This window comes from Hirundo rustica, chromosome 1 (genome assembly GCF_015227805.2).
Source record: "Hirundo rustica isolate bHirRus1 chromosome 1, bHirRus1.pri.v3, whole genome shotgun sequence".
NCBI classification, from domain to species: Eukaryota; Metazoa; Chordata; class Aves; order Passeriformes; family Hirundinidae; genus Hirundo; species Hirundo rustica.
Window position 1 is genome coordinate 72,835,266 of NC_053450.1, and position 23,520 is coordinate 72,858,785.

Here is a 23,520-nt window from a genome sequence, read left to right on the forward strand (position 1 = left end):
AACTTTTTTATTAAACAATTTAGAGGCTTGTGAAATCTGGATTCAATTGCCAACTTTTTTCTCTAGATTTCATGTGTGAAACTGGTATTCAGAACAGTAATACCACCTAAAGCGGGAAAAAAAAACCAAAAAACCTTGAAACCTCACTTTTTGTGAAACTGTTTAATTTAACTATAAAAATATATAATCACAAATGCATTAACAGGTACATTTCCCTACTGAAACTTCTTTTGTTATGCTGCTTTCTTGGCCACTGACTTGATTCCATGACAAATTCAAAACCAGTGACAGGTAGTTACTTTATTCTCCCTCAGTATTTAGGACACAGCTGGACCAAAGACAGGAAAAGTATCAGTTGCAGCAAAGAAAAATCACGAATCTTTTTTTTTATGCCCTGCAAAGAACAGGTGACTTCCATATCCTTAGGGATTTTTTGGAAAGTTACTGATTAATTAAAAAGTAAAAGGAAAAATATTTTAATAGTCCTTGGAGTAGGGAACAAGGCATAATCTCTCTAGCTGAATTCTCTACCTACTTGGTTTGATAGTTGCATGCCCACATGAACTGTGTGCTCTGCATGCACATTAAAACATTGCAAGTGAGTGGATTTGGGAAGACTCCTCCCCATCCACAGCAGCCCTTTCCCTCATGGATCCACCATTCAACAAGGAGGTGCAAGAAACTGTTCTGAACTCTGAACATTATGAGGAATTAAACCTCAGTGCTACATACCCCCACGAATGTTGCTGCCATCGCGATGATGTCATCAGCAGACTGACCCTCCTCTCTTGTGTTGAGGTGTTCATTGCAGAGAATAACCCCGAGAAATATATCCAGTTTTCTCAATGCATAGCTACTTGATCATGTCCCTATACAGGGTATCACCATTTCTAACCACCTCAGGAAGTTGTATTAAAATGTGAATAACAATACTTTAGTTACTGCCATTGGTTTAAGAAACGTTATTTAAGCAGAGAGGATATGGTTAAAACTAGAGCATAAAATCTTTTGATAAGGCTTTAATGAATTGGGGAAAAGAAAGCTGTTTCTTGGCAAACAGATGATGGACAAGAATTTCAAGCTTGGCTCTAGTACCTCACACTTTCTTTTTTTTCCTTGAGGAGGTATCAGGAAATGTCAAGTAAGCCATGTAGATCAAGGCATGATTTGTAGCAACACTGAGCAAATGTTTCTTAATTTTACCAAACAAATTCTCATTTTGAATTCTTATTTAAATTACCCAAGTTCTGTCTACAAAAGTACTCAGTAGTAAAAATAAATACAAGGATCATGAAAAATTACATCAGCATCCTCAAAGAAAGCCAGTAAAACATTTTTTTTGTCCTGCATCACAAGAAAAAAAATAACCTGGCATATAAAAGACACATACTTCCAGCTTAGACAAGGAATGGATTTCAACAATGCCAGATTCAACATCACAAAGAATACCAAGACGATTTTGGGGCACCAAACCTACAGAAAAAACAAGTTGTACATATTTATCACTGTTGATTCTACATTTATTACTACATCTGAATCAAACAGATGCTGCCAATATGCAGACTGACCTGCGAGCAAGTGCTGTGAGATTATCAGTACCAAGATTCCTGACAGATGTTTACACAAATCTCAGATGTTTTGGTCTGTCAGATATGAATCCTCCTTTTAAACCAACATCATCAGAAGAAATTATTATGTAAGGGCTGCTTAGGGCTGTACTTCAGTTCGTACTCACTAGATAGTGACTTACCTAGTTTGTACTTGCAGACATAAACTGGGACAAGCTAGGCAGCAGTTCAGATGACTAGCTGAGAAGAATGTGACTGACAGCAACTTTTATTCCCAAAATTTTACTCCCTAAGTACAGTTACATGATAACTAAGCAGATCCACTGTCAAGAGCTACATGTGAATAACGCTTATCCCAGAGAATGCCCATTTGGCAATATATTGAAATTACAGTCCGCTCCCCCCCCCCTTTTTTTTTTTTTTTTTTGTTTTGTTTTGCTTTGTTGTTGTTGCTGTTGTTTTTGTGGGGGGTTTGTGTGGTTGTTTGTTTTTGTTTGTTTGTTTTGGTTTATTTTTTTGTTTGTTTTTGGGTTTTTTTTGCAATATCCAGCTTTTACTGCACTAAAAATGATGCATACACACACAAAACCTGAAGCCCTGAGGCAAAGAAGACACAGGAATTCTTATGATTCTAAATGGGAGACATTACATTTGTCAAGAGACATGCAATTTCAATATCCTGGATTCTAAAAAGAGAAAGAAATAAAACTATAAGGTTGTTACTGGGGACTAGTTGCTGCAATTGACTATGAAACAAGGAAGTCTATATTAATTTCCAATAAACTTTTCATGAAGAGAAAGCATTCCAATTTTGAAGAGATCTTTTAAAATGTTTAATCAATATCAAGGACTGGGCATCTCAGATAATGGAGATGAGCACCTCTGAAGAGTTGTGTAACCTCTAACTGAAGTAGTAGAGTAGGTAATAAACATAGACATTAATCGCAAGATGAAGGGGTTTGTAGGATTTAAGGCTTGATATCTGACACGGAGCAGCAGTGAAGAATGCCACACTGTGCACGAAGGAAAAAATTACTATCCAATAGAGGCCCTGGATCCCTGCCAGTCTTCCAAAGTTGAAATATATAAACTCTGATTGGATCTGACTGGACAGGGAGTGCTTACCGCTCCTATTAGTTTTTATTGCCTTACTTTGTACCAGCAAAACAATAAATACCTTGTAGGACCCAACACATGCTATGAATATGATAGAGCTTTCCCACTGAATAAATTTTTCAGTGCCCAGATCAAAGAAGCATTTAGATGCAGAAGTGGAGAAAACTGTTTCTCAGATAATAACCCACAAAATACCTTGCCTGATTTCTTAACCGAGTCGTATGTGGTTATTTTCATTGGGAGTGTCAGAAAGACAACTGACTACTGTAAGGATCCTGAACAGAAAGTTTCAGGAACTAACTTCTACTCAAACTCATTTGTAGTTTGCATAGCACATGTCACAGTCCCTAGATGAGTCAAATCCAGTGCATATACCCATATGGAACCTCTGCAGCAATTTCAGAGTCAAACACATCTTCTACTGAGAAATACAGAAGAAAAGAATGATACTGATTTTTTTTTTTTTTTTCTTTTCCCCTAATCATAGTAAATAAGAAATTAAATGGACAGGGAACAGAAACAAAGCTGGAATTGGAGAATAGACTCTCAGAACTTCTCACCAGAAGTTGTTCATCTCATTACTCTCCCTACTGCATTTAAGTAGCCATAGGCATAGTACATAGTGACGGTATACAATACATGCAATCATATTACACTATTTATATAATGGTCTAGGAGCCAGGGTATCGGGCAATAACCAGAAAGTCTCACAGACCTTGTTAGTGGAAAATCTTTGTGTATTTCTGAGGCAAGTGATGTAACCACTATTCTGGTTGCAGTTATCACTTTTCCTCCTAAAGGTATGTAGCCGGACAACAAAATTTCCAAGGTTTATTGGGATAAGAAAGAAGAATAAAAACCCCCTAAAAATTAGAAGAATGAATCTGTAAACAAGAAACTCTTTGCTCCAAGTATTATGACTTACACAGTGACTTGATTACAGTAAAATGCATGGAACCTAATCCATCTTTTGTGATATAACCTACAGGTTACAGGACTCTTCATACAAATACCACAGAATAATATAATAAAGCATCTTTACATTTTGATGACTTACAAGACACATACCAAATTAAATAAAGGGTATCATTATTGAGAAATTGAGAAATTCTTTAGCTTGTTAAGATTTGCCATGTCCTATGACCAGAACTAGGTAAGAGGAAGGGGGAAAAAAGTTCCCAATGGTTATTATTGCCACTGCTTGTAAATGCTTGGTTATAAACCTCTGGATTTACTGAGGTTTACCAGGAAAAAGGATGCAGAATGAAAAAGCTCAAAAAAAATCAACAAAACCAGGAGTTCAGTAGAATACCCCATTTAGTGACTGCTTTTCTGACAACTCACACTAAATCTTGTAGTATCATGGAAAAATACTTGTGATCCAAATTAGGGATTTTTAGGGTTGAAGCTGAGTTTCACATAAGGTTCAAACTTTTCTTTCTCCCCATGGTTTAACTATTACACTTCTTTGGTTAGCATGGGTTTATTGAGACACTCCTATGCATGTCCACCTCAAAAGAAAGGGGTTTTTAAAAAGTAAAAGGCCCTACAGAATATTCTAAAGCGGTTTCAGCAACATGTGACAAAGCTGAGTCCCTTCAAAGGGAAAGCTTCTTCCCCATATCTCTCAGGAAGAGTTCTGAGTACCGTGTACTCACACAAGGGCTATACAGTTGGTACAAAGATCAAAATGAGATCTCAATCACCTAGTGAGGCAAAATGAGAGTTTTGATGGCAGGCATAGGATAATAGATCTTGAAGACAGCAGGACACCACTGAGCACCATGTAAGATACCTCTCCTGCTTACAGCTTCACATTTTGTGCATTAGAATTATGTAATAATAAATGAACACAGGGGTTGTCAAGTCTAGTTTCACCTTCAGAAAGAAGAAGTGATATTTCCAAAACAAAACAAAAAAAAAATAGGAAGAAGGCTACTTGGCCATTCTAAGTTTATAAAGTAGTCAAACAGGACTTGAAACCTCAGCATCACTGTGATAAAGAGGAGCTGTTCTTCTTTTTAATGGAAGGTTGAGACTTTGTCTCCAGCTCTTTACAATCTGTTTCCCTCCCTGGCCCACGCATTAATCTCACCCCCATGCAAGCAGAGCCAGCTGTTCTTCAGCCAGTAGCTTCTTGCAGCAATTCTGATTTCCAGTGGCAGCACAGAAGTGCACACACCGTATGTTCTTTGGACATTTATTTATAGTCTTTATCTGACAGTGCTGGGCAATTATAAAGACATAATGATAATTTGTGAACAGAAAAAAAGAGCTTCTCCTACTTAAATTTGTCCCTCGAGCAAACAAAAGACCATCTACTTGCAGCAGGCAATTCACGAACATGATAACCAAAATATGAACAAACTCTATGAGCAAATAGCAGCAACAAACTAATCAAAATCATGACCTATTTATGGATTGATTATAATAACAAAAAATGACTACAAATAAGTGCTGGGTAATTTGTGAACCAAATAAATGGCTACAATTCTCACATATAAATTGCTGTCAATGAATAATTTAACCAGCTCTAGTTAGAGACGTCTATTTATTAAGAAAGCTCACCAGCTGGATCTGGCAGAAGGATTTATCTCTATAAACAGTGATAAAGCCAAGGGAAATCAGTACTGCTGGACATTTTAAATGCCTGGTTTGATCCTCTGGAGCCCCATAGTATCATTTATAACTCTGTAGCTCTAACTTTAGATGTAGCCACTCTCATTTAGTACCATTTTAAAACCACTTTGCCCAGTACAGATGACACAATACATAAGGCAGGGAAAAATTCTTTGTTTAAATCACATAGAAAAACAACAAAGGGCTGCATTGTCTTTCTTTGCCTTTAGAGATATTCTACATGGAAAATAACATAAATATGCTAGCAGAAATATATAGCAAGCCTTCTTAGAAAAGCTAGGATAAATCCCAGAGTGATCATTAGACTCTTCAAGACAAAACCATGCAATATTTTACATCTTTTTTCAGAACTTTGCAGCAAAATGCTGCCTGAAAAGATTAATAATATAATCAAAGTATTAATTCAGCTAGGGTTCTCCTTTATTAGAGAAAGGTGTCACTGCAAAAGCAGAAGAGAGTAAGTTTATTAATTTTATGGTTCACTGTTTGACTTTTTTGAAACAAATGTTCAAGATCATCATGTTTCTGTTAGGAATGATGTCTTCCAACATGCACCAGTTTTCCCCATCAAAGTAACTGAAGAATATCTTTGCTTCAAGCTTCTTCAAATGGCATTGTGTGAGGCCAGAAGGTAACAAGTTAACAGTGAAATGGTTTTAAAACCACTACAAGGGTGCTTTACACCTCTGTAAAAGTGCACTATACCTTTGTCAAGCAAAGGCATAAAAACCAAAACAACTGTGTTTTCTGTAACAACAAAAAGAAACAGTTTTAAAAAGTGACAACTGTGTGCCACAGCGTGTGTGTCCCATTATCTATTTGTACACTGATTCCGCTCTTTGTGGTTTTGAGCTAAAAAGAATTAATACATACAAATAGACTACCTACTACTTTCACAGTTGCCTTTTGGCTCAAATTACAACTACTTTGGTCCTTATTATTGCATTTATACTGTAGTTTCTAGATGAAGACAGTGGTTCTTAACTGAGATGAAAAATCTGTATCTCCTTTCTACACATTGCTTCCAAGAACCTCAATGCACTTAAGACAATGCAGTCAGGAATAGGACCAAATTGAAAAAAATGCAGCCATCTTAAGTTTTGCTGCTCTCTTCACCATGGATGAAATATATAAGCACATATTTTTGCTTATAACTTTCAGGTTGGCAACTGCACAGATACTACATATTTTCTGACACCATGCATATTAAACTGGGAAAGTTGCACACTTTGATCAGAAGCTGTAGTGTGCCAGGAAAATGACAATATTTCATCAGAGACTTTTAAGTAACAACACACAACTTTTTTCTTGCTAAGACCTTGAGTTGTTTCCTAGGGAAAAAAAAAAATTAGAGTACGGATTACAAATCAAAATGTACAAGAGTGAACTATAACAAAAATCACAGAAGAATCAAATCAGGGCGTACTTAGCATCAGTTTACTCCCATCTAGCAAGACAAACAGAAAAAATACAAACTCTTATGATGGCATTCCCACACTGAGTTTCAAGCAAACTTCCAAATCTCTTCATTAGGTTGGGACTACTTTCTGTATAATCTGACAGTTTCAGGGCTTCATGAGAAAAAAATGTTATGTTTGTGGAGATTTACTACCTGTTTCAACCCTTCTAAAGGCAAATATATGAAAATTCCATCTGCATTTTCCAAAAATATTTTTTGCAAATTCTTCATGAGACCTCTTTGCTTGTTCATTGCAGTTGCTGTATGTGTTTCACCAGAATTATTTTCATTATTCTCTGCATCGCTACCTGCAATTTTTAGAACTTCTTGGAAACCTGTTGTAACATCTTCCAGTGACCTTTAAGCCTCAGATAAAACATGATATATGGCATAAAAACAGTGGTTCACTTCAGTGAACAATCCACTCTTTAGAGACAAGCAATGTAGCCAACAATAAATCTTTCTTCAGGTTTCATACTTTCTTTCTAAGTCAGCCAGACCCCAATTTCATCAGTACTGTACTATAAATCCCAGCAACTAAGACCTACCACAGGGCATATACCACATATACCATTTCTACTCAGGATACAGAGGGGACATTCTCTGTCCACTGGGATTTTATGAACAGAAAAAACCACAGGTGTTTTTCACCCAGCAGTTTTTAAAAATGGTCTTTCAAGTTTTTCACCAGACAGTGCAAGTTTACTGAACTCCCAAGTTTATTATATGTTCATAATGCCCTCAAACTAGACACTATATATAATGATTTTCTTATTCATTTAAATGAATAAATACATTTTGAAACAGTCCTCTGAATAAGGGCTACCTGCTCTTGCTGCAGCATCCCATTTTGCAAAAACATATCAGCAACATTTTTAACCACGGGACACCTAGGCACTCGTAGTCAACAAAAGAAATATAGCGAGGGGAGAAGGGACAAAAGGGAGGGAAACAAACGATGACATATTGACTGGATTTTTTTTTTTTTTTTTTTTTTTTACAAAGGAAGAGGCCTTTCAAACTTTGTAAGTTTGAAAGAGTTTTAAGAATATTTAATGTTTGTATAACTTGCTCTACGTTTCATGTATTGTTACAGATGATTTTTAGCTCAGAACATCCATGCATGCTTTCCTCGATCTTCCTTTTTAAATCACGGAAAATTGTTCCAGGGATTTCTTCTTGCCTAAAGCCAGCAGCACAAAATGTGCAGGAATTGATATATCCCTTCATTCTGTGTCAGAAGTCAGTACAGTGAAAGATTAAGATGTTTGTCCAAAGTACCAAAGTATACATTTTATATAAGCAGTAGCTGCTAAGCCCTAGCACACCAGTATCTCCTAGCAGACTGATGACTTGGCAAAGGCTTAGGAAATGAAGACTGTTGATTCAGCAGATTAATGCACTTGTTTGCTTACTTCCAGTCTCTCCTAAAGTAATACTACATCAGTAATATCACATCTATTTAAGGTTTAACAAAATTAGATTATACTTTTATACTCCCAGGTATATTCTCCCTGGAATATTTGTATTCTAACAACAGAGTGGGTAGATGAGAGAAAGAATTTTCTCTTAACTATTGGCCATCTGTTTCAAAAAATGGGATTTTTGCTTTGAGTAACAAAGACAGCAGAACATTCATTTTTATTAAATTCAATCTGTATGCCTACTTTTCTACTGAAGTTTTGTGCATTTTAAAAGACAATTTCTTCAGAATTATGAAATATAACCACTAAAGTTATGTGGCCTACATCTCTCACAGCATGATTTGAGTCCATCCTGCTTTACACTGCTAAATGCAAATTGCTTACTGACAGAACTTACATCAGAATTGAATGCACTTTCCTTCGGGCAGCAGAAAGTACAATGACATCTATTATTACAGCATTGAATGAAAATGCAATTTAGCCCTACCAAGTTGATGCAATACCAGCATATTATAAGCGCAGGATAATTTAGGTTGGAAAGGAGATCAGAAGGTCTCAAGTCTAATCTTCTGCTCAAAAGACAGCTAGCTATAGCAGACTGTGTGGCTGTCTGGTCTCAAAAACTTCCAAGAATGGAGACAGTACAACCGGCTGCTTGACTGTCCTAGAAGTGAGAAGCTTTTTCTGTATATCCAGTCTGAAATTCTCTGCCCACCATGCACCAGTGTGAAGAGCATGTCACCATTCTCCATGCAAACTCCCTCTAGTATTAGCAGGATGCTGGTAGCATCCTGCTCCCCACAACGCCTTTTCTTCTCAAGGATGAACAAGCTCCCTCAGCTTCCCTTCCCAGGGCATGGTACTCCAGCCTCCAACAGAAGTTGGCCCTCCACTGAACTTCTCCATTTTATCCATGTTCTTCTTGAACTGGGGGAGGCCAAAACTGGGGAACAACCTCCTCCCTTGGTCTCCTGGCTGTGTTCCTGATAACAGCCAAAGATGCTACTGGCTGTCTTTGCAGTGATGGCATCCCTTCAGCACACCTAAGTCCTTTGGATGGCACATCCTCCAGTGCAACTACTGGTATCCTAGCGGGATGTCACCTGCACACACGGTACAGTGCACTCCTTGTCCTCCTTCTGGTCACTGATTAAATGTCGAATAGGACAGTACTTGGCTCCTTATCATTTCTATACATCACATTGAAAATACCCTCTGAGCAGGTTTTATAGATCCAGCTGCTCACCCATATAGACCCTATATCCTAATTTGGATATATGAATATTGTGGGAGACAGTGTAAAAAGTCTTGCTAAAGTTAAGGTACTACTTTTTCCTCATGCACAAATCCAGATGTTTTACCACAGAAAGTAATCAGATTTTCAGAGGAGCTTAACCCATGCTGAATGTTCCGAATCACCTTTTTCTCCATCATGTGTGCTCCTTGACCTTCCAGGGACTGAATGCCCACTACACTGTTGCTCCCCAGGCCATCCCCACATCTACATGTCTTTCAAATACCTCCAGGGATGGTGAGTCCACCACTTCCCTGAGCAGCCTTTTCTAATGCCTGAATACTGTTTTAATAAAAATATTTCTTAGTATCCAATGTAAATCTCCTCTGGCAAAACTGGAGGCCATTTCCTCTGGTCCTATTGCTTGTTACTTGTGAGAAGAGACTGACCCCAACCTGGCTACAATCCCTTTTCAGGCAGTTGTAGGGAGTGAAAATGTTCCCCCTGAGCCTCCTTTTTTCTGGGCTAAACAACCCCAGCTCCCTCAGCCGCTCCTCACAAGACCTGTGCTCTAGACCCTTCACCAGCCCTATTGCCCTTCGCTGCACACCTTCCAGAACCTCAATGTCCTTCTTGTATTGGAGGGCCTGAACACAGGTTTCAAGGTGTAGTGACACCAGTGGTTGAGTACAGGATGATGATCACACCCTGGTCCTGCTGGCCACACCATTGCTGATACAGGTCAGGATGCCCTTGGCCTTCTTGGCCACCTGGGCACACGCTGGCTCATGTTTCGTTGCTGTCAACCAGCACCCCCAGGGCTTTTTCCGCTTGTCAGCTTTTATTCCTTTGTCTGTTTTTCGAGGGTGGAGCATTGCGGTAAAAATTTAATTCTAAACTTAATTTACCACTACTTTTAATAATGCAAATAAATTAAATCAGGAAAGATATAACAACATTTCTCAGACTGGTAATAACTGTCAGCCCCGTCTTTCATCTCTCCCAAACATACACATGCCCTATGGTGTTAGGAGCTTGGGGTAGAGGACATTCTATGTGGGACTAAAGCTGGGCACTGGGGAAATTCAAAAGCCTTAAACTTGGGTTGTTTCCAAATTTACTGTTTATTTTCATAGGTAAGGCCGCTGCCTTTTAGTTTCTGTTGTTTACAGAAGTAGTGGCATTTTTCTCAGTAATCTTTTACCATATTCAGTTTATGATGAAAACTCAATGCTAACTACTCCACAGTTTCTACATAAGCAAAGGCAGGGCTCGGGATAAAGATGCTGCACAATTAACAATATAATTAAGTTAAAATTATGATCTGCACCCCCAAAGAAGGCAAAGTACCATCTCTCCCCTACAATCTTAATATGTAAATAAATTACACTGTGTAATTTGGTACACCTTGAGATTTTTAAACTACAATTATGCACTGTACCTGTGGTATTTCTACATAAACGTGTGGCAATTTCAAATTCTACCAAAAGTGAGGGTTAATATTTCTTAGAAAGTAAGTCTTAACACTTACACTCAATCGGGGTAGAAGAAATGTTAAAAAAATTCCACAGTGAAATACATGTGAAATAGAATTGACTACATTAAGAACACTGTAAGAATAGGAGTTTCATCATATGCTTTCTCACACTTATAAAATATGCTGTCCAGTTACAGGAAAGTATGTGTTGAATTTAGACTAAAGACCCAGCTGAGACAAGTACCCTGCTTCCACGAATGATCAAAACCAGACGTACAGAGAAGAATGAAAGTGAAAGGCAAGCATACATCACAAGGAGCACAGGAAGTATATCTTATTTTTTAGCAGCATGAAAAGAACACTGACACACTCCTAAACACCATTTATTAATGAGCCATGAAGTGTAAAATTTTAGATCCTCATTTACTGACTCGAATGTAAAAGGTAACATATCAAGGGAAACTGAAACCTGAATATAACCAGAATTATGACAAAAGTAATTATTTTTGGTGCTTCCACGACGGTAAATATCCTATAATGCAGTGAGTGATAGTTTCTTCATAAAAAACCAAATCAGTGCACATTTCTGTAGCTCAGGTTTGGCCAGAAATACAAATTTCAGGAGGCCTCTAAATACAAACACCACTTAGTATTGACATGATTTCACTTAAAATGCACTTATTTACCAACCATCAGGCTGTTTTGACTAGAACTGGTCAAATGCAAGTATATTTTAAACTTATCAAAAGCTTTTTTGTTACTGCCCAGCTTTCAAGGAGCACGAGACTAACTATTAAAAACCTTTGCTTTGATGAGCTATTCCCTACTAATGTGCATAGGCCCAAGTATTTAAAAACTATCCTAAGTTTTATAACATGAAGCTTTAAACATAGTAGTCCAATCTAGTATTTCAGTCTCAGCTGGGGACATCCTTGTTCTGCAAAAACAGCTCTCCAACACCCTTGCTATTTTTAAGATGATTGAAATTTTGAACCAAGAAGGCAACAGCTGTAACCAAAGCAATCTAAGGTGGAAGGTTGTTTTTCCTTCACTGCTATGGTTACATATAAATGGGCAAATAATAAGACAGGGTATAAAACTGCATAACAAATATCTTAGAAGTGAGATGAAAAGGAACATTAATAAAATCATGTGATAGAAAATTCAGAAATAGAAATAGCAGTAGTTGTATTTGCTATTTATGAAGTTACTTCTTTATCAGAGGGTCCTAAACAATCTTATCTTGGGCCCTTAAATTTGTATCCTTAACTAAGTAAAAAGAACAAAAGGCAGTGAAAATTCGAAATTCCTGTTCGTAAAATTTCCAATGTTTGATTATGTCAAGATCACACAAGCTTCACAGCTTCAAAGGAGAATAAGAAACATACACCAAAATTGGAGTTCACAAAATAACGTAGAAGACATTGTAATGGGTAAATTAATCTATTCAGAAAATGTAGAAGATAGACAGATGATCGTGTCAAAAAGGAAAAGCTGATATTCAAGGAGCTGTACACGTATTTCATAAGTAATTAACAGAACATTAAAACTCAAAGACCTCATAAACTTTTGCAGTTATCACAACAATGAAGATTCATACCTGTGGCAAGATAGATGATATGGAAAAGCATGTCCTTGCCCTGCACAACATCCACAACCACATGGGAAAATCGGCTGTTGTCTTCCATGAAGTATGGAATTGGAATAACTGGTTGAACAACCTCATGCATTAAGAAGAATTTTTGTGCATCTTGAAGATTTCTCTCAGTCAGATTTACATACAAACCCTGGTCCATGGTACCACACTGTAAAGACAGAAAAGTAGCATGACTATATGGGCCAACAAAAACAATAGATTTGTTGTTAAATTCTCTGATTTACAGCACAAGAAAATAAAAGCAAGAGCACATCTTGTAATGACAATGTGGAATTTGACTTCCAGGTCCCACTTTGGTGCTAACCAGACTGTTCAAGGACTCAGGAGGCTCCTTAATTCTAAAAAATATGGAAGAGCTCTAGATTGACCAGCACAAGTGGATTATGGAAATATTTTGCTATATCCTATGTTCACAGGGCAGGAAGGAGAAAAACTACCATTCAAAAAACCAAATTATTTTCTGACCAGTTTTCTTTATAATTTTCACAGATCTCAGTGCTTAAAGACATAACAAATTTTCAAAGGAAACCCCATGTCCTACTACAGCCAGGGTCTGACAGGAATCCCAGGTGAAAATACAGCATGCAGTTCTAGAAGCTTCTTAGGACTCCATCTTAGGTAGCAAAAATGGACAGTGCAGAGCTCTATTAAATATTATCCACAGCAAAGACTTTTTTTTTCTTCGAAACCGACTGTATATTAAACCGACTGTATATTAAATCTGAAAATTGTGTTCTTTTCTTACAGGAAAACATCCGCTAGCTGCATGGACAAGTTTCAAACACAAATAAACAAAGTAAAATAAGTGGGAGTTTACTTTAACATATTCGTGTTCAATTGAGGACGCAAAAGAGAAAGCTTCTTAATGCATGGGAATATATAAACATTCACGTGTTTACTCAGGCATAATTGCATCAGAGAAGTAAAGCACAATTTCACAACATTTATCAAATATTTGTGTGATGTGAAAGGCATAACTAAGTCACCATTTTCATTCTGTTTTACTATGTCATAAATTATGCCATGAATTGCAGCATGAGCAAAAAAAAGAGTGTGCAAAACTGTACCAGTTATTTATTATTACCATGTTTTCAGTCCAAAATTGAGTGATTGTTCCAAATCCACAAATGCTAAAAAAAGTCAAATTATTTCATAATGGGAGATCAGATTATGAAGAACGATAACAACTAGCAGGAAACAGTTAATTGCTTTGTATGCCAGACCAGTGAAAAAAAAATAAACCACACCAAAGAAGTTCTCTGGGTCTATCAAGCAGGAAAAAATTCCAGCCGAATACTCATAGTACACTGAAACGCAAATGGTCCTTGGTCTTATGATAGACATTGCCCTGACTAAAGAGAAAACCAATGATTTCTGAAGGAAAAAAATGTTCCTCAAAACTGGGACTCCAATAGTATTCTAAAATGGAAAATATTTCATCAATATAATCCAGCCTCGGAAATACAATGTCTGATGTAGCTATATCTACGCAGCAGTAGTCTTCCTTCAAAACACGTATTTCTCTCTGTTGTTACTGAGTAGGTCAATACTCAGAGTATAAATCTACTTCTGGGACTACACAAACAGAACTTCTGATCCTTTATCATAAGGACTCTACAAAAGAGAAGTCCTTCCTCGGAAGGAAACCAATGACTCCTTCAATGAATATATCTCCATGTGAGATGTGTACTCTAAAGTCACAAAGCCAAGCTACAAAAAATGTTTAAAGCTCTAAGCATTAATCTAGATTCTAGTATGCATCACTGCTGCAATTATGGAAATGTAGCAGAAAGTTATTCAAGGGAATAAAAAGCAGCATTGGCAAAAGAAAAGAAGCTGGGCATCACTAGAGATACCCAGAGATCAGCTGACATCAATTCCCTATAATATTGTGTTGTAAAAGGCCACACTACAACTTCTAACACTAGCTCTGCCTTCAAAGCTGTTTGTAGCTCAGTGAGATATGATAGAACTGTTGTTACTGTTCCTGTAAATTGGATGAAGTACCAGCTGTATTAAAATCAGCCAGGCCATCTAAGAAATAAATTTCGACGCCTGTGTTGATTAGGAGACATGCACTAACAGGACAGCAGAGAGACAAACTGTTTTTACACAGCCAGCAGGCTGTCATCTTTCTTTTGTAAGTACCAGTCAGTATGGGCTGTTCTCACAATAATTAACACCATATTAATGCAAGGTTTCTAGAGAGAGTTTGATAAGTTTTATTGGATGCGCTTACCTAGTCAGCAAGGTGATAACATTTTTACATACAAGCATTTTTTCAGGCTTTCTCCTTCAAAAATTTTGCCTCTTAGACCTCTTCCTATGGCTATTTTGACAAGTATTTCTCCAGCAGGTGAAAAGCTGTATACAAATACACCCTGCTCCTGCAGACATACTGAGTCTTGTCACTTGGCTGATGACAAACATGCTACTTAGGAAAGGTATCATGGCTCTAGCCTGTAAACTGTACCTTTATTTCATTCATTTGCATAGATCAATCTCCAATGGGTGATTCTTTTTCACTCTAGCAAAGATCTGATGACACTTACAAGCTAGGGAAGGCTGTTCCAGGAGCAGAATTGAACTTGTGAAATTGCATTGAGATTAAGGGAGGGTAAAAGTTCGATAGAGGTGACTACACTTAAATACCCTGATGAAAACCTGTTGTTGTTAATCACTACATTATTGTTGCTTTTCCTGCCATCTCCCTTGCAAGAAGCACACTCATTAAAATTGTCCTAGTAGGAGTGGTGACTTTGCAAAAGACTAAAACAATGCATATGTGCCTACTGAAATACCCCTTTCTTTTTGTAGAGTTCCTCTAAATGAACCACCATGGACTAACTGGTTTTACACTGTCAGCCAGCTGCAGATTATTACACCCTCTGAGGCCAACAAGTTCAAATGAGGGGCAGAACATGTTGCAAATTCTTTTAATCTGACTCTTCAAGGAGAGCAGACCACCTTGCAAATGAAAATATATAAACTTCTGACCACCCCTCCTTTATCATCTCCCTCTCACTTTCTTTTTTCTGCCAGATACTGTTCCATTTTTTAAGTCCTCATAGCACAAATACAATGTAAAAGAGACTTCAAGCTTGATCATACTTCAGAGAGGAGTTAATGTTACCTTGACAAATAACTATAGAGTTTTATTTTGACAGAAGATTGAAGTTAAGCATTTTTTCTCCAGCCGTTCAAAGTACACCTGTTTTTCAATCCAAATTATTTTGTAGAGGGATAAAATTAAAATTAAATATGTTGAAATAAGGGTATCTCCCCAAAACTTTTTTTTTTTAATTTAGCATTTGTTTTTTTTTTAAGGTCTTAGGCTACAACATAGTGCAGAACTGGATTTATAATTTATGAACCGTAAAGTACTTTGAGGAAAGCTCACATAAAATATTGTCTTTCTTCCACATATCCATACCTGAAAATTAGGGTTAGGATTGGGATATGGAAGCCAAGCAGAGCGAGAGTTCTCCTGGTATTTGAAGGGTCCATTAAAGGCCTGAGTTATGGCACTCAGGTTGAAAACACAAACTGCTGAGGCTGCTATGCTGTTCCTGCAAAAGAAGTAAATACATTAACCTATGTAATAACATTAGGAAGTCAAATTGCTGAAAAATAAATAAAAAAGGTAATAACTCTTCAATCCTTCAAGTTATTAATGAAGCAGATATGATCAGCCAGGAGATGATATCTCAAGATAATGACATATGATGAGCTGATTAACATAGTCAATGCATTTAAAATATTCTTCAGCCTCACCAAGGAGCTAGTGTAGGGAAGAACTCAAACTTCCTACTTTCTGCTGCTACAAATACAGCAGTATATATATTAGAAGTATACCATACTATACCTCTAATACCATCCGGCTACACTTCCACACGTAATCACAAGCACTAGGGACACCTCTTTTCTCAGAACAAAGGTCAGGATATTATTCTCAGGGTTCAATGAAATTTCCTAGATACAACAAATGACTGCATGACATAAGCAAGGATTTTCAACGTGTGGTATGTTTCTAGATCCTGCTGAACCCCTGGACAAGACATGTCCACAAAAATCCCATCTTCCAAGAGATGCTGTACATCAGTAAGAATGCAAGCTGCAGAAACTCATCAAGAGAAAACAACCTGGACTGCTTACAAGATACCATGTTAAAAAATAAACATTAATAAATGGCAGCTGGACAAAATACACAATTTCCTGGGTCTGCCTTGAAAATGTGACATACAAGGTAATGAAGTAATTTTGCATAGTGTAAAGAATATAATCTAATAACTACAAAAGCTCCTAATATGGATAGCTTCATTGTTCTTTTCCTCATTTTGAGATAATGGAATAGATAATGAAGGTGTCAATTGCAAGTATTTGCAGCTAAAAATGCTGGCAATTGATCCACACAGCATTTCCGCTTACAACTTCTGCAGAATCAATCATCATTGGATCTGATAAATCCTTGCTTATATCGCTAAATGTATCTCACTAATATTATCAACTGTACCAATGTTTTCTTGCATTTCATCAGGTCCTAAGAGGACATGAGACTCATGTTGATAGACTTTTTGGATAGCCCAAAAGAAACAAAATCAACTTTTTCATGAAGCAGTGGCTATAGTGGACTTGATAGTCAAACACATATAAAAGGTGCAGGTTTGGCTGCTGGAGAAAGGTTTAAATTTTTTCCCTTCACAAGTACATTAAAGTATACTAAAAAAGCATTAAGGTCCAATAAAGTCATAGTAATTCTGAGGATATGAGACTGAAGAATTATGAATGCTATTAAGTTATATCTGATGCTGTTACGTGAACAGAAGGAAACACATTGTTCCCTGTCATAGGAAACTCTTGTGTTTCATCACTTGTAGGCTAGAAAGGTGGATCATATGAGTTCCACAAACTATCTACAAACAGGTAGTCAGCATGGAAAAGTAATCCTAACTCTAAAACATTTCAAAAGTGTCCGAAAAATTTAGTTACAACATTTGATGCCAGGCATTTAAATAGAGCAACCGAAAAACCCTACCCTCAATGAGTTATATATAATTAGTTCCTCTTTGAACAGTCCATCTCTCTTGGACGGTCAGAACATTGGGCCAGGGGGAAAGAGGAAAGTAGCAGCAAGGTTTAAAATACTGTCTACTTTCATGTGGCAAAGGTAGTCTTAACAACAGTAAGTCCATTTTCAGGTCAGCCAGGAAGCATCAGGAACATCATTCCCCTTCCATGGCCAAAGCCCCGTGGATTTTCTAGAGCAGAATTCTTCTGCTCAGACTTTTCATGGTAGGAACATGTCTAGGCTATTTTGACTTCTCAGCAAAGATCTGGTTGAACAGTGTATGTGGATGCCACCTGACAAATACCTGTCTTTTAGTGTACAGACCAACTAGGAAAACAGAACAAAACTAAAAGTACCAACTGAAAGAACAGCAAATTTTCTTATGCCCAGTAATCTCAAAGTCTTTGCTATTCTCTTTACAGAAACAGTGTTTAGATTCCCTACATTGCAGAAACAGGATGAGCACATCATCCAATGTCATGAGTAAGGAATTGCCACAGCCTGGTGCAAGCATCTCATCACTAGCCTTGTTCACAGCCTGAGTTGCCAGCCCAGGGGTGAGCCTGAGTCTGGAAGTCACCTAAATGAGCCCAAATTCATGCTCACTGTCTAGAATGCATAGGGATTATAATTTGTAGGCATTAACTTGTGAATGTTTCCAGCTGGTTAACAGATATTTATAAAGGGTAGGTATCCCTGTGTTCAAGGGTGCCTTACTTATGTTTTAGGTGCCCAAGGACCTTTAAAAATTCTAGATAAAACTGATTTACACAACAAAACAGTACAAGAAGGTCGGAGAATCGGAACTCAAAACTGGAAATTATCCAGTGGTCTGGGCTGTATAGCCATTAGACAGAGGCTGCTCTCGCTGAGCAGCATTTGAACACCAGTCATCATGTTTAAATTTACAAAGGACATTTCTGAGATAAATGTCTCTTTTTTCCTATGTCCATCCAATTTTCAAATTTGAATTTTTAAGACCAAATTGTACTTTTTTTTTTCTTTAATTTTACCTCTTTGATATAACAAGTTCACTTAAAATTAGGTTAATTTCTGGTTTGACCTTTACACTCACATAAGGATATGTTAGGACTAAATTAGAATACATGAGAGCACCTCTTGTGCTGCTTAGGGTTAGATGGGCTCTTTATGGCATGGTCAAATTCCATCATGTCAAATTCATGATCGTGTCACATTACAATTATAAAATATTTAATTCAAGAATACATATGGAATTATGTATTACAGTATTATGTAAAAATAAAAATTAATTACTTTAAAACAGTAAGTGAAGAATATGACAGAATAGACTTAAACACAACTGGCTCCCTGCAGTAAGGAAATACTAAAAATTTATTTCTTCTCTCTTATTTTCAACAATTCATTTGGGAAACATTTGGAACTGATACTTGTTCACAGAAAACAATGGATTGGGCAAAACTGTGGTTTGAATTTATGATGTTTACTTGGCATGTGCAGAAGAGAGTCAGAAGTTCTAGGTTTTGCTGTCACAAACAGCAAGAAAATAAAATGTATCATTCAGTTTACTTACACATTAGTAGTAAAAATCCCATAGATCAAGTCCAGTTCTGGCAGGAAGAAAGTGCTCTGAAGTTCATTATAGTAAAATGGAATTTCTCCAGGGCGAGAGCAGTTCAGACGAGCTTTCATGAAGGTAGTCCAGGTATCCTCCAGCACAAACTTGCCACCAATATCATTTTTGCACACCCGAGCAGCACGAGAGAAAACAGTTTTCCCACAGTCATGTTCCACTGCGTTTTCCCGGAAGAAGAAGTAGGTAAAGTTCCCAATGTCATAAGATGACACAAAATTTGGTTCTGAAAATAGCAGAAGGAAAGATCATTTATTGCCTTCTTCCTGATATATGCACACATACTAACATGGAAGTTGGATTTATCTTCAAGTTTTATATTTAGATAAACACACTTTTTAATATCCATTAGGGATGTGGCACCATGATACCTGAATAGGGCAGCTCATGTCCATCTGGGATTATGAGATACATGATCGTGATGTGTTGGGGTTGGCTGGGTAGAGTTAATTTTTTCACAGTAGATAGCACAGTACAGTGTTTTGGATTTATGCTGGAAACAGTGCTGGTAATTCAGGGATGTTTTTGTTATCATTGAGCAGCACTTACACAAGGCCAAGGCCTTTTCTTTCTCACACCACTCCACAGCACAAAAAAAAAACCAGCCGAGCTGCCATCTGGGATGAAACCACAACACATGGCCTGACAGGTTTTGCTCTAAGTGTTTATAGAACACGACTGCTGGGCAACCTTGGCCCAGCTCACAGTAGTCCACCATCAAAAGTGTCTCAGAGTTTTCATTCTGCACATAAGGGCAGAGTGAATTCTTACAATGCATTTGCTTTACCTTTTAACTCTGTTTCTGCTTTGCCACCATGCCATTACTCCAGATTAGTAGGATAACGGGTGGTAATTGATGGTGAGTAAAAATGTGCTCAGAGGCTGTAACTGAAAGAAAAGAGGACTACACAAGAATATTTGATGGTAAGATAACTGCATTTCAACCCTGTCTTTGCGTAATTCTTCTGAGAGCATTACAGATTTCTTTTTTCTTTCCTTAAAAAAATGATTAAAAACTGATCAAAAAACCGGTCAAAAAACCTGATGCTGATGAAGGAGAAATTAGAGAATACGTAAAAAATAATCTGAAAAGAAACAGATGGCAATAGTTCTTGAAAGAAAAGAAAAAAGGAACTGTGGATATCACAAACAATAAACACGTGGTCAATTTCCTGAAAGGATTACTAGAACTGAGGAAAATCCATGACTTTAGAAGAGGCTGACAACTCACTAAGTTTTTAAAGGAAAGATAAATTTGATACACAGATCTGTGAAGACGAGCCCCCCTGGCAAGGAACTGTCTTAGAACACGGATACCTCTGAGAAACAAGAAAACTTACAAAACAAATTTTATTCTTAAGTGGGAAAACAAATAAATGAAACTGTTTTAAGAATATCTGTTGTGAGGAAGCACCTCAAATAAAATTTATAGGTGAACATTTTGTGACAGCACTATTGGGTAGAAAAAGGCTGCCATAATTCGATGTAAGCATTTTAGAGGAGTATCTCGAGTCTGTCAGAACTTTGGAGGGACACTAGAAAGGCAAGCAAGGTGGCACTACCTCACAGCAGTTCAAACTGCAGAAAACTCTTTTTCAAAGACAGACCAGATCCCAGCTAGTGTGGCCTCTTGTGCTGCTTCCATCTCTGTTTGCTGTGCTGAGAGTTCCCAGGGCAGGTTTTTGGCAGCAGTGATTATGAGCTGCCTCAGATGCATGAAACTGAGCAGATCCAACAGTGCTCTCACTCCTCCCTGTAACTTTCACTCTCTATTTTATGAAGTGCTTCCTTGAGAGCAGTCTGGAATACACCAAATTTTCTCCACATTTGGAGCTGCACAGGTATTTGGCAGACCACAACCCAACAATTTTAAGAACTTGTTGGTGCCCTGAGCCTTCATTAAGTTACATACTATCAGTGCATTTATGTCTTAAAAAAAAAAAAAGGGATAAAAAAGGCAAAATAGTTGTACAGGACTTATGATGTCATCAGAAGTAAAATTACACTGACTATGCACAAAGAACTAAACTGTTAGTAATGTTAACCCTACTAGAACCTTAAAACTTCATTCCACATCTGTGTAAAAATTTAATTACAATATGGATTTTTGCTTCAAAAACTTCAAAAACCTATTGTGCAAATAGTCAAAGTGAATTTGATCCACCCACAAAAAACATTTTGTACAAACATTAAAAAAGGATGCCCTGCCTTGCAATCAGGCCTGAAGATATTTCTCACTGGAGGCCCACTGATATAAAAAGATCTCTACATTGGCACCACAGGACCTCACAGTAGAGTTAAAAAAATACCACTATTGGAAGCACTCAGCATAAAGAAGGAAGAATTACAAAAATAAAACAAACTTCAAAAACTATAGTAGTAAAGATAGTCTGAAATGCATTCAAAATGTGTTCAGGGCTCTTGAAAATCCATGCCAACCTTTTAAAAAACAGGTTTTTTAAGTTGCACGGATAATTAAAATACATGTATAAAAAATACCTAGTACTCATATTTCATTGTTTCAGAACTGAGAAACAATATATACATCTGCAAACACCTATACTTTATTGATTATGAACTGACGAAATTGTGACCTGCTGTTGAAACTTGTGAAAACTGCTTTAGTTTGCATCAAATGTAATAATCTGAGTTACTTTAGGGAATTCGGTTGATATGGAAAGATTACCATGTCAGACTGTTTATTTCATTCTTTCTTTGGGAAAAATGAACAGGGTCACTTCAAAACTTCAAAGAAAAAAGTAGCTTCTCAGCTAGGAAAAATCAGTTCTTGTATGTCCAAATACTGTGCTGTGAACTGCTATTTGTTACATGGAGGTCTTACCAAGTAAGTTTTTAATGCAGCAAATGAAGTGAGCCTTGTTTCATGATGACTTTGCAAATAGTTCTTGGAAGGGCAAACACATTTCTGATTTCTGATCACCACAACAAGTGCAAGGGTTCAGGTATGTGACACAATACAATTAGTCCAAAAACGTCAACCTGTAATAATGTCACAAGTATTGTATACAACCTTTATGGGGGGTTTTTATATACTCAATTTATGGACGTGTCAGGCTGACTAGACTTCCCCAAATTAAGGGGAACCAATGGAATCAGGAAAGCAAGAAAATGACTTTGTTGATGTGACCCCAAAAATACCTCCAGTGTACATCATTGAGCAGTGCTACACAGAGCACAAGCCCAAGCGCCGAAAACACTGGGTGGCTAGTTAGTATTGCCCCTGGGCAAACACACTACTCTGCTGTTTCTGAAGTTTGCTTACACAGAACAAATCCTGGGAATCTCTACCATTTCCTTCACAAAGCAGTGTGACTGCCCAACAAGGATGTTTCCCCATAGACTCTTCTAAGTTACTGAAAAAAAGAAAACTCAACCATATGAAGCCAAGATAGTGCTTCAAATGAAAATCGTATGATTGTTTTTCTGAAGTTTGCTTACAAACCTACATTTTCTGGGGAGCAGAGTCTCTGTTCTTAATGTGAAAGCACTTAACAGGAAGACAAAATTATCCCCTTTAGATCATTCTCCCTTTCCACCCACCAAAGGTGTCATGCATAAGCTTATTTCCTGTGTCTTTTATATTTAGTGGCGTGGATACAGTCTGAGTGGATAAAATGAAAAGAGGAACTGTACAGGAATTTTTCTGTTGATATAAATGGGAAACAGGAGCTCCCTGAGTGCACCTGAGTTAGTCTTGGCCTCTTTTCGCTGTGTGAACTTAGGAGCAAGAAAGTTCACTTGTGCTCTTTAATCCATGTAACTTCACTTCTTCTGAAGCAATCCAACATGGCTTAATTTACATAGTGGATGCTACTGCTTCCAAAGTGAACCAAATGACAGGAAATTATCTAACTTTATTTAAGGAGGTAACAGCAATTAACCTTAAGGATTTAAAGGTCCAAAGCCTACTCTAAGCAAGTAAGAGCTGTGATTCCCACTGACTGTCCCTGTGAGATATGACCACTCACATCTGAAATGCAAGGCATTCGAAGACCCAATCAAAAGTGAAATTAATCCCAGAAATGTTAGAAGAAAGCTAAAATATTATTTCTTTCTGATTTAGACACAGATCAGATTATATATGTATATATGCACACAAAATAAGACACACACACAATGATATATGAATACATAATATATTCAAGATCTTAGGAGTCTAGATACTGCTCTAATGTTGAATGACATCTCTCTGAAACTTGTTCACTTGTTCACTGACCTCACTACATCAATGAATCACACCATAC

General features: G+C 37.3%; 1 protein-coding gene across 8 annotated transcripts in view; it reads right to left on the reverse strand.

Moving 5' to 3' along the window:
• Positions 1-23,520, reverse strand: part of SEMA5A (semaphorin 5A) — a 317,116-nt gene that overhangs the window by 105,208 nt on the left and 188,388 nt on the right. For all 8 annotated transcript variants that reach the window (XM_040072786.2, XM_040072776.2, XM_040072727.2 and 5 more), the window contains 3 exons: positions 19,196-19,481; positions 16,009-16,144; positions 12,519-12,723 (listed from right to left, as the gene is read on the reverse strand). In XM_040072786.2, the coding sequence (XP_039928720.1) occupies positions 12,519-12,723; positions 16,009-16,144; positions 19,196-19,481 (627 nt within the window). The remainder of the gene's footprint in view (positions 1-12,518; positions 12,724-16,008; positions 16,145-19,195; positions 19,482-23,520) is intronic.